This window comes from Echinops telfairi, unplaced genomic scaffold (assembly GCF_000313985.2).
Source record: "Echinops telfairi isolate 266 unplaced genomic scaffold, ASM31398v2 ScPeMD7_7475;HRSCAF=8513, whole genome shotgun sequence".
Classification (NCBI taxonomy): domain Eukaryota; kingdom Metazoa; phylum Chordata; class Mammalia; order Afrosoricida; family Tenrecidae; genus Echinops; species Echinops telfairi.
In genome coordinates, this window is record NW_022111379.1 from 1,618,883 (window position 1) to 1,631,496 (window position 12,614).

The following is a 12,614-nucleotide window of genomic DNA, read 5'->3' on the forward strand; positions in this document are numbered from 1 at the left end:
AGCCCCCCTAGCACCTCGAGCCATTCCTGAATCTTCCTGAGTTCCTAAATCTTCATCTCTATTGTACATGTTCATCCCAGTACTAGGAATTTCCTCTACCAACAGAAAGGACTCATCTGTGATTCTTCCCTACCTACTCTGTATTTATCATGACACTGCAAAGTTGGAGAGAGTAGTGCCCCTGTCTTTGAAATTCTGTTTAGCATTTACACAGGCCAGGCATTTTCTGAGTTTATGTGACCGTTTAAAAAATAAAGTATCTCCACAAAATACATCCATTTAAATACACGAAAACCTGAAACATTAAAGGTGTAAAGTGGCGTTCTATGCAGTGATAAGAAATATTCACAAAGTCTATAGATAGTTTATAAAATCACTTTTGCTTTCAAAAAAACAGAATATTCATTATCTAGTTACATCTTAAAACAGTACTAAGTTAATTGAAAACAATGCCTTCAATGCTACATTAGCAGCAGAAACTGTTTATTAACTATCATTTTTTTTAAGTCCCAATGATCTATGTAAAAAGTAAACGCTAAAGAGAATAAATAAGACTTAATCAGTTTGTCAGAAAGTGACACGCGACCAAAATAAATGCCAGGTTTTAAACAGAAACCTGAAACCAAAATTTACCCAGGTGACATTCACTCAAAGGAGATCATTTGTACACAGCAAACCCCAGACCTGGGTGACAAGAAGCGAAGAGGCTTCCCTTCTAATCTGAGGTCTGCCCCACTTTGGCAAACATTTCTGGGTGTAGCATTGAAAGACATTGTTCCAGTCGCGTTTTCTCACACTATAGTTCATCCTCAGCATTTATAGTACCGGCAGCATCATTATGTGGGTTTTCTGTAGTGTCTTCATTCAGTCCACTTGACCCCTCTGTTTGATCTTCATTTGTATTAACCTCCTCAGTAGGTGCCTCCGGTGTATCCATGAGCAAGTCTGAAAGAAAGGATCCTCCTCATTATGTCTCATTAACAGAACTGCTCCCACCACACCTGACACATACAAGCACCTCCACAAGGTCAATGGAAGTGAAATCTGTGCTCACTTAATGTTATCTATGACCACTGTCTTCTAAAGACTCATTTTCATAAATGTAAAGTCCATTTAAAAATGAAAATGGGTCTTGAAGGATACCCTAGAATCATAATCAAATTTTAACACTTCATCCAAAATCAGAAGTACTAAAAGGGTAGTCTAGTAATAATAATTTTTTAAAAATTTTCTTAAAAACAAATGCACTTAGTTGTGTATCAAAATTATCAACCAGTAAAGAAAATTTAAGATATCTGTGTCCATTTGGGCACATTTTAAAGTCATACACCATTAATAGATGAGCCTTAATTCTTGCCAGGTATCCATCCTATGAAGACAGCAGCTTAAGAAGCCACTCCAAAGAGTCATGTCTTTAAGGGTCACGTCTTTGTGATTTTTGACATATTAAGTTGACATATCTGACAAATTAAGTTCACTTAAAAATTTTTTTTAAATCATAGGTCATTGAATATTTTCACCTGAGAATTTTATTAGGTGAGACATTTAACACAGCAAGTCACTTAAAATGAGGTGTCAAAAAGTATTGCTACACAATCATTAAACCCTCTATTAAGCAAAAATATCAAAATGTGACGTTATTGTTCCTTGATATATCTCCCATCTAGAACAACACACTTCTGAAGGGAGTGTTCAAATGTAAAGTGCTCTCCACTTTGCATCACACCAAAAACGGCACTTAGGGCATTCTCCCTTACTCACTGCCATGGAGCGGAGCGGATTACGGTGTAAAACTGCCCCTGTGGGTGTGAGCCGCCACTCTTGACTGAGGCAGAAAGCCTCACCGTGCTCCCTACGAGGCTGGTGGTAATGTACACACAACTCACTATGGCACCCCGACTCCCGGATGGCACTCTGGAGGGACTCAAATCATGTTCCTTATAAATACTGGGTGTGGGGAACAAACGTCTGAAGAGGCAACATCAAGGCTGTGGGTGGATGGAGGGAAGCTTCCCAATGAAATTCTCCTCAGACAGCCCTCCGGTGCACGGTTGTGATGGAAAAATTTCTCAGAGCAACTTTCCTGTCCTGTTCTCACCAAGGCAGTTTTCAATATATCAGAAGCTTCTTCCTAACAAGCCCGTGACTGTCCTTTGTCCTTCAAAGAAGTTGAACAAGATTCCCCCCATGAAATTACCCCCCAAAAGTCAACCATAACCTTCTAAGCTGACTTGTCTTGAATTTAACTGGCCCAGAAGATTCTCCTTTACGAAGCCACCGTTTTAAGTGAACTTTTTCAGGGGACTCTAACAAGACAAAGACAAGTTATTCCTGGGGAGACTTCGTCTGCGACTGTCCAGATTCCAGAGACGTGTTAACATAGGTTATGGATAAACTCGTGTATACGTTAACTGGATCCCTAGTGGCAATACTCCTTGACTTTCCCTTTCGCTCCATGCAATCTCGTCCACCTGATCCAGTGGTTCTCCACCTCCTAACCCTGTCATACAGTTCCTCATGCTGTGGTGACCCCCCAACCATAACATTATTTTCACTGCAACTTCATCACTGTAACTTTGCTGTTATGAATCGGGCAACCCCTGTGAAAGGGCTGTTTGACCCCCCCAAAGGGGTAGCAACCCACAGGTTGAGAACCACTGACTTAATCCAATACCAATTGATAATTATTTTTACAGTCGGTTTACAAACTCAGTCTTAAACATTAACTCTAGGGCAGTTTTCCAAAGGGCAAAGAATGTTACTGACAAGCAAACGAACCAACCCCGAAAGTGAGAGCCCACACTGGAAAGGACATAACGCAAAGGAAAAGCGTCTCAGCACACAGCGTCAATGCCGCGAAAACCCTCAGTGGGTGGAGAAGGCATTTTATATGTTTAGGGCAGTGCCACAGTAATTAACATTTACAATTAGGATGCTAAAGACGGCAGTGTGTCATATGCTTTAAAGAGTTAGGAATACATTTTTTATGTATCTAGAATGAATTTCAATGATTAAAATAACTTTTAAGAGGTAGTTATCCAGAAGGAAAAAAAATCTTATTGGTCTTACTGGTCTTTGTGGATCTAAACAGCTAAACACACACACACACTTTCTCAAATTTTATGTATAAACTTGATACACTGTTTTAGTTTTTTTCTAGTCCTAAGGGTATTTTACTTGGCGGGAATGGTAGGGAAGCTTAAGTTTCTCACATGCCCCCAGAATATTAAAAGAAACTCGCAAATCAGGCATCAACTTTACCATTGCCCAGGGGCTGGCTGTTGCTCAGTAGCTTTGCCTGTCTTCTCTCCAAGGCCAGCCGCTGATTTCTCTCCATTCTTTGTCGCTCCTCTACGGTTAGGCTTCTCCTTGGCTCCGAAGCAAACCTCTCACTTTCAGATGAGCTCGTCATAAAAGGATCTAATTCAGTGGTAGACACATCATGGTCGCTATTTTCCCCTACTTCATCTGTAGTAAAAAGGGGGAAAGTCAGTTAATATGTATCGGTATGATTAGATTCCAGGGGCTATTAAAAATTGATTAAAAAAATCAATTTCAAGTTGCAAGATGTCAGAACTGATGAAGCTATCTGTGAAGTGTGGGAATGTTAGGAATACATGGTTGGTTCAAATAAGGGCTACTTAATCACTTTAAAGAGGCACTTTAAGTTAAATGGAAATACTTCAAATAGAAATATGCATGAAAGAGAACATTCTTGGTTATGATTAGAAATATTTTATTCTTGGGCTAACATTTTTTACATTTTTGAGTGTGAAGAACAACAACCATAATTGTTTTTTAAACCAATATATTTTAATAGCTTGCCATATTATCTATGGTACACAATAATTACTTTAGATAGGCTATTTTCTTTTATGGGACACAAACAAAAAAGGAAAAGAAATTTAGAAGTCTGTGGACATATTTCCAAGTAATTTTTAAAAATTCAGTGTTCTCTACATTGTCTTAACAAACCTAGAGCCCTGACCACCAGGTATCACAAAGCAGGGATGCCCCACAATGATCCAGTGATTTAGAAAGGAAGTACTAGGGTTTTCATTTATATTTTAAGTATTGTGAAAAATTAAGCTTCACCTTTCATTTAAGGAGCCCTAGTGGCATTTTGTGGGGTTTTGTCTTAAACTCGATAGTATTGGTCAATTTATTTAATTGCACATTTAGAAATAGTTGTAATTTCAAATGTGCTGAACTGACAGCGTTAGTGATGGCCAGACTATATTTCCTTCTGAACTGTGGGGCTGCCAGTGTTCATTCTGAATAGCTGAAAAGGCAGTAACTGCAGTATGGACAAGGACAGTCCCTCTGTGTCAGTCCTGATTTTAAATGTAAGGGCAACCCTCCAAGCACACTCTCATCAAGTCTACGGCGATTCACAATGCCTGGTATAGGGTTTCTGAGACAATGAATCTTTGTAGGAGCAGACAGCCTCATCTTTCTCCCATGGAATACCTGGTGGGTTTGAACTGCTGACCTTGGGTCAGAGCTGGTCAGAGGCCAGGGGCAAGAGCACAGGTGAAAGGAGGGCATTAGGATTGGGACTTCTGAGTCTAATGAAACGCGTCATTGCAAGGTTTTTAATACAGGTGGGTGATATTAACTGCATTTGTCTTAAATATAAAAATGCAACAAAATGATTATTTTGTGGTAGCAGGGGGACTGAAAGTAGAGATGAAAACTTGCTAGTATACAAACAAAATTCCAACCATTAACTATGAAAATTAAAGTCCCACATTGGGCCTCCACTCAAGTACCCCCTCAATGCAAGAATACTTGGCTCTATTAAACTGGCATTCTATGATGTGGTGAAAGATAGCATCTGGGATCTTAAAGGTTTGAAGGTAAACAAGCGGCCATCTAGCTCAGAAGCAACAAAACCCACATAGAAGAAGCATGCCAGCCTGCGTGCTCACGAGATGTCGAAGGGATCAGTTATCAGGCATCAAAGAACAAAAAATCTTATCACTATATGCTGATCTTCCTGATACGATCACTGAAGACAAGGCATGTAAGCAAATGTGGTGAAGAAAGCTGATGGTGCCCTGGCTATCAAATGAGATAGTGTCTGGCTATCAAATGAGATAGCGTGTGTGTGATCACAAGATGTCGAAAGGATTAGGGATCAGGCATCATCAGAACAAAAAATCATATCATTGTGAATGAGGGGGAGTAAGGGGTGGAGACTCAAAGCCCATCTGTAGGCAATTGGACATCCCCTTACGGAAAGGTCGCGGGGAGGAGATGAGCCAGACAGGGTGCAGTGTAGCAATGATGAAACATACAACTTTCCTCTAGTTCCTAAATGCTTTCTCCCCACCCACTATCATGATCCCAATTCTACCATACAAATCTGGCTAGACCACGTACAAACGTACTTGGTACAACTGATGTATGGATTGTAACAAGAACTGTAAGAACCCTCAATAAAGTGTTTAAAAAAAAGAAACATAATTTAAAAAACAAAACAAAATGAAAGTCCCAGATGCTTTACATGTAAACCACTTGGTTTGCAGGGTGGGGGCGCATGAATCTATCACCAGACCTTCAAATCACTCTTTTCCAATAAACATTTAACCCGAAATTTCTGAGGGGGGAAAAAAGTATTCAACAGAAAACTGCATTGTTTTTAGCAAAAATAAAAAATGTACACTATATGTGTGCTTAAAAATAAATTTAAAAAACACCACCCCTCTGTCTTCTCTGCACTAGGAGCCGCTGGCCACTGCCCCTCAGCCCCTGAAAATGTACGCCTGCGCCAATCCCCACCCTCCCTGGGCGGGAGCACTCCCTGCTGCTGAGCCGACCAGGTCTGTGCTGGTACAGCCTGAGACACTGAGAGAGGAGCTTCAGCAGCTTGACAGCCCACGTTTGCGGACCTCACTTGTCCCCAGTCGCAGCTTCCAAACCAGCTCCATCTCAAAGATCACAGCCGCCAAATTCATCGGGGCCGGGGCTGCCACAGTTGGAACTGTGTTTTGGGAGCCTCATCGGTTATGCCAGGATCCCTTCTTGGAAGCAGCAGCTCTTCTTCGCAGTCCTGGGCTCTGCCCTTGCGGAGGCCCTGCGGCTTTTTTGCCTGATGGCGGCCTTCCCTCATCCTCTTCCCCATGTGAAGGAGGGTCTCCACCTCCCGTAGTTCTCTGCCAGGCCTTTCGTTGGCCCTTTTGTGCCTTTCCCTGCACCTCCCCGGGCAGCCTGGGGAAAGTCATTGGCTCAGGGTTTGACAGAGGGGAGACAAAGAAATACTGTATTAATAATAATAAAAAGAAACCATTGTGCTGTTATGGTGCCTGATATAAAGGAGATAGCTTCAAGAAAGAAGAGCTCTGGGACACAAGTCTATTGTAACTGCTTCTACTCCCCCAGAATGGCCTGCTAACTGATGCCACCGCACAAGCTGCTCTCTCTAACCCACACCCTCTCTGCCAGACCTCCACAACTCACCAAAGGGCTGAAGTTCTCTCTTCTGTGAAGCTTCCCTGTCCCTCCAGCACTGCTCTACTCTAGTGTTCACGAGGGACACAACTTAGTCAACTGGCTGCTAGGTAAAATTAACAATGAATGCTCTTTTACACCCCATCTTGTGCCCAATTCATACTTTTTAATTAAGCATCACTAGACTACTGGAGATGTATGTCTGCCTCTCTCTGGTCTGTTAACCTCAGAAGGGTCCTGATCTTATTCACCTTTACCCCTAAACCTGTATTAGAGTAGGCAGCTCAAAAATGTTGTTAATAAACTCACCAAGTGGTTATGCTGTGGACATTTGCACAGTAATAAGTACACCTACTCTCACATATTAACTATCTCATTAACTGACATTCCACGTTTATAATCAATAGTGAATTATCCACTATCTGACTATTTTGCACAGTAATGACATGCATGTGGCAATAAGGAACGCTACCTGTGATGGCCAAGGTTATCTCTGAACTTGGCTGGCCCATGATTCTCAGTGGTTTAATAGATATATGCAGGGGCACCCCCACAAAAAAACAACAACCAGATAAAAGCTCCCCTGGGTGGAGCTTTTGTAGTCCCTGCCTGCCCCCCGCCGCCCTTGCTAAGCAAGCATCGAGCCACTCACTCTGTTAGTGCACTCAGTGGCTGGGAAGGTTCTCTCTGGTCACAATGAAATTTTTTGTAAAAGCAGCTTCCACTCAAACCTCATTTTTGTGATAGCCAATTTAAGAGAACAGCATGCAGCTGTGAAATTTTGTTTCCTGCTCAGGAAAAATGCTGCAGAAACTGTTGTGATGTTGAACACAACATACAAGGACAGCGTTATGGGAAAAACTCAAGTATATTAGTGGTTTTCTCGTTTCAAAAGAGGTGAAATGTCCATTGATGACAAACCTCGTCTGGACGTCAACTTCCCAAAAGGATGAAAATGTCGACTCAGTGCATTTGGAGTTCGCTCCACCCAAGCTTTCTATTTAGAGGTTCTGGAAAGATTGCATAACAGTGTGCAACCAAAAAAAAAAAGGCCTGATCTGTGGCCGACGGGGGAACTAGTGTTGCCACTGCGACAATGCACCTGCTTATGAGCCATCGCAGTGAGCCAGTTTGGGGCAAAAACTAGCATGCCTCTCTCTTGCCCCATGCACCTTACTCACCACTCACCTGCACTCGCTCCATTTGACTTCTTTTTGCTTCCACAAATGAAGGTGATGAAAGGACAGCAATTTGATGCCGTGGAAGAGGCGGAAAAAAATAAGGACGGTGCTGTCAGCCATCCAAACATATGAGTTTGAAAAACGTATTAAGTGTAATGGAGAGTACTTTGAAGGTGAAAAGGTTGTTTTGTAAAAAAAATTTAAATACACAGCATTGGGGGAAGAGGGTAATTCCAGGGGTTTTTTAGGTACCTCCCCCATCAGTATAACATGACCAGACGTCCCACTTTTGGTGGGACAGTCCCAATTTTAAACAATTTTTCCCACGTCCTGTGGCGTTTTTAAAAAGTCCCGATATTTGGAAAGAATGCACGACAAGCTAGGGCATTTTTTGGCTGCCATGTGGCTATTTCGCCAGGATAAGTTTTATCAATGGTGTCCCGCTTTACCAATGTTAAAATCTGGTCACCTGACCCTAGTATAATGATATAAATTGGCAGTCAAGTCATGATGTAGTCATCCTCCATTCCCACCTAACACTGGTTTTCACATAAGGGCCTGGTCTTTGGAATGTGACCATGTTAATACATGAATAGGTATAAATCCTTTTAATATATCAAATCCAGTGCCATCACTACATACACACCGTATCTTAAAAAAAATTTAAACTCTAAATTATTTCATTGCCTTCCTTCATATGCTTTCAAATGCAGGTTATAAACTTTGGAAGAGTCTATATGTAGAATCTTGCTATCTTCAATAAATACTTTCAAGTAACTATTTTCTACCACATCTTTTACGAGTTCACACACACCACACACTAACACACACACACAAATATGTATGGAACCATCGCACAGAAAATCTGATCACTATACAGACCCTGTCGGCAGGAACCACGTGTTTCGATGTGAGTGACTCTCCACGGTTGCACTGTACAAGTGACAAGGCAATCAATACCAGGACCAGTCACTGAGGTCTCACTCGAGCTCTCTGTCCCAGGGTTCCACTGGGCGAAACATACACTTTTCATCATCAAATTATGCTGCCTAATTTCCCAAAGGTACTTTTCTATAAACGATCAATAGAAATAGGATCAATTGGCCATTATAAAGGATCAATAGATCACCAGAGTCCTCCAAAAGCTCACATTCTAAGGCTAAATTTATTTTTACAAGATCTCTAATGGCATTGTAAACCAAGTACTTAAGAAACAAATTTCAAAAAAGAAACAAATTTCATACTTAACATTCTAGATGTACCAAAGCATTCTAACTCATTCCTAGTCTGTCATTTACTGTACTTTTAATTATATACTCAAAACCAGGAAGACTGCCTACCAACGAGATCATACCTAAAAGCAAAATGATTCTATCAGGTTAACCTCTACAACTTACCTTTACTGCTAATAAAATCTTCATGTACAATAGGGAGATCAAGTCGGATTCGTTTTAAACAGGTCTGAAAATTTAAAAGAAAAAAAAGATATTTGCATTTTTGCCCATAATAATACGGGGCTAGGAAATGGCCATTTTCTCATGTTTCAAAATACTTATTCTTGAGAATCAATCACAATGATTGATGCATACACACACACACACACACACACACACACCCCGCCCCGCAGGGGATGAACAACAGAAACGTGGGTGAAGGGAGATAGCAGTCAATGTAAAATATGAATAAAATAATAATAATTTATAACTTATCAAGAGGTCACAGGGAGGGCCTGATACCAAAGGCTCAAATACAAAGTAAAAATTCAGAAAATGATGACAACATATATACTAATAAGCTTGATACAATTGATGTATGGAATGTTATGAGCCCCCAATAAAATGATTTTTTTAAAAACCCACAAACTTATTCTTTAAATTTTACCTATCTATTACACTTACTTTTATCTATGAAGAGTGATTTAAAAATGAAAACTTCACACAGCTGTGGGAAACAGAACTGGAAGAAGGGTATGTAGGCAAACTCTCAACATTCACATGTTAAGGAGTTTGGGAGGTCAAGGCTCCCGTGGAGGGAACCTTCACGTTCGTGGGTTGGAGATGCGCCCCCTCACATTCTCCTAAGTAAAAGTTATCCCCCACAATGTCCCCCCATAATAATGCCAAATCTAAGGTGCTGTTTGCAAACACTTGGTCACTGACTACCCACATGGAGGTCAACTGCTTGAAGGTTATCTACCTGAAGGTTGTCAGCCATCTAAGGCCATCAGACCCTATTGTCTGTGCCACTTCCTTCTGATAAGGATAATGGACTGTTTCCCAGGAAAGCCCAGACACCTAAGGTCAAGCCAACTCAGAAGACCACGGTTAGGCTGCCATCTTGACTCTAGAGCCGGCCTATCTTGTTACGTGTACACCTTACCTTCCTGTCACGTGTGTGCCACTGGAGCCATCCCTTCCTATTGCATGTCCAATTCTAGTTCATCCCCCTCCTGTTAGGAGTATGCCTATTGTACAACCCCTTCCTGTTACGTATATACTTACCTTGGCCTGCATGCCTGAGATTACATGACTCTCTGCTCCGACCTGAGCCCTTGCATGCTGTATCTTGCCGGATGTCTCTTTAACTTTCCCCTCAATTACACAACCACCCCACCCCGCCCATAGACCCATTCTGTTGTAGGGAGGCTGGTCCCACACACAGCTATTTAAAAGGGTTTTCAAAAAAGAAAAGAAAATCACCTATCAAGGATCTTTACTGGGTATTCCTGTAACTCTAAAATCTCCAAAGCACAATCAGATATTTCTTGCACTTTACAAAGTTAGCAGGCATTACAGTGCCATTCTGTCTAAACTCTGGCTATATCTACCCTTGTACGTAGCATTGTGAATGAAATTCATAATGACCTCAACACTTACCTGAACTTCCTTTTTATTCCCCAGGTATTCAACTCTGTCAACAAAATCCTCAAATTGCAGTTTAGGGAATAGCCTATGTGCCCAGTGCTCCATGTGTCTGATTAGCTTCTTCAAGTCTTCAGCCTGGCACATAAAAATAAAAATGATAAACTGAAGACTTTTTCCCACAACCGACCCTGTCAGCAAACTTTAGAAGTGAACAGAACTACACCAAAGTCACAGGAGTTGTTCACTATTTACAAGTTTGAGAAATTTTTACATGGAACGTTAATAAGAAAATCTTGGTAAAAGCTTAGAAGACCATCATCTAAAGAACACTGGAGACACACACATGTGTCTTCTAATTGGGGAAAATCTGCTTGAAAACATTAATAAAAAGTTAAAAGATAATCATAGATGTCTTTTTAGGGCTGCATTATAAAATCCACACTAAGCTTCAATAAACTGCCCGATACCTGTAAGGAATAACTAAATGCAATGGCAGACCCCTAAACCACACATAAAGAAAGCCTTGAGACTTCAGTAATCGATGCAAATCTCAAGGGCAAGTACCCAAGAGCAGCAAAGAACTGTCGCCATTTTCAGACATCATTCCTCTGCATTTTAAATCGCAATCAGTACTAAAACCCTGTTAAAAAAAACGAAAGCTTGCACTTAATAAAGAAAAGCTACATTCCACTTTCCTGTGTAGCATTTCATTCACTTCAGCGCATTTTAAACTAAGTGTTTAAGAGCAGACTCTGCCCCCAAGGCTGGGTGACATCTGCCCCCCAGCCCCACACTTCAGAAATCACTGCTCTGAGATAATCTTTCAACCTTAAGCTGAAACTATCCCCTGAAGTTATCGCTAAGCACAAATAAATAGCTTACCTAGTAAGTAAAGAATAACTGCCATAAAAAAACAAAAAAAGAATATCCGCCTTCAGCATTGTGCTCTTTTAAAGAAATCAGGTATGTAAACAAATTGACAACACAAAACTGGAAAGGTTAATAGAGAAGCTTAAGCGGCAACGAGCTCATGCTTATGGCGGTGAAATAACTTGGAAAAGCAGAGACCGGTGCCACCACCTGAACATGTGGACACTGGTGCATTGGTGATGTTTTGTTGTGCATATTCTCTAGGGCCAGTTCAAAACAGTGCAGTCCTCGCTGTCACATAAACAAGGGCCCAGTGCTCGCTGACCAGCAACACAGTCCGTTACCTACGGCATTCTGACCCAGGGAGGAAACAAGCAGGTACACAAAATAATGTTCATTATGTAGTGGATTTATTATGAACATGATCAAGACTTTAGAAATTCAAAGTACCAATTCATCATGAGTACCTAAAAATTGCAAAAGAGGCAATGAATTCTTTAATTTAGTTATGGCTTTTAAGATACACTGATTTATGTTTAGCTTTTGTGACAAAAAATAGAGGTTTATATTCTTCCTCTCCAACAAAGCTGATCAAATGTACCAAGATTTTACAGCCCCTTAGGTTTGAAATCTCAGAGTTAGTTTTAACTTGTCCTCTTGTTTTCCAATCACCTATGAGTCCTGTAGGTTGTACATCTCTCTACAGCTGCCTCACGCCATGCCAATTACAGCTTCCTCAACACTATCTGCGCCTCCAGCCTCTTCTACTGAACTGTCCTCATACCACACCTTGTTCTATCTGACACTTAGCACCAGACACTTAAAACTCAAAATCGGTTTCCTTAACTAGATAATCAAATCAACACCTACCAACAAGGTTGATAATTAAAGGAGACTATTTGTGAAAACAGTTCATAAATGGTCACAGTCTATAAAAAGATTATACGCAAAAAAAAAACAAACAACTGTGTGACTCAAAGGATTTTGAAGTATACATTTGCACAAGAATCAACAGTCCTTACATATCTTCTTTTTCAACAGAACTTTACTGCTGTCTGTAAACCAAACCTTGGGAACGTGTAGCGGTTAATGCAAGCAGAGAGAGTGCTGGCCCTTGTGAAGCTTACACCTCTCCCAGGTTAGGCAAAATGTATCCCTCTAAAAATTATAAACTACATGGGGGAATGGATCACAGGGAGCTACATATAACCTCCTCTCTGGGGGACGGGCAGCAGAAGGGTGGGTG

The 12,614-nt window shown here is 41.0% G+C and overlaps 1 protein-coding gene and 1 non-coding gene across 2 annotated transcripts in view; both read right to left on the minus strand.

Annotated features, from left to right (window-relative positions):
• Positions 1-344: 344 nt before the first annotated feature.
• Positions 345-12,614, minus strand: part of TIPIN (TIMELESS interacting protein) — a 17,329-nt gene continuing 5,059 nt past the window's right edge. Inside the window, exons 5-8 of the mRNA XM_004718088.3 lie at positions 10,511-10,633; positions 9,032-9,095; positions 3,262-3,468; positions 345-945 (exon numbers count right to left, since the gene is read on the minus strand). Coding sequence (XP_004718145.2) covers positions 797-945; positions 3,262-3,468; positions 9,032-9,095; positions 10,511-10,633 — 543 coding nt within the window. The 3' untranslated portion in view covers positions 345-796. The remainder of the gene's footprint in view (positions 946-3,261; positions 3,469-9,031; positions 9,096-10,510; positions 10,634-12,614) is intronic.
• LOC115867912 lies at positions 8,473-8,607 on the minus strand. The gene has a single exon (XR_004045313.1). It is a non-coding gene; the product is annotated as a small Cajal body-specific RNA 14 (non-coding RNA).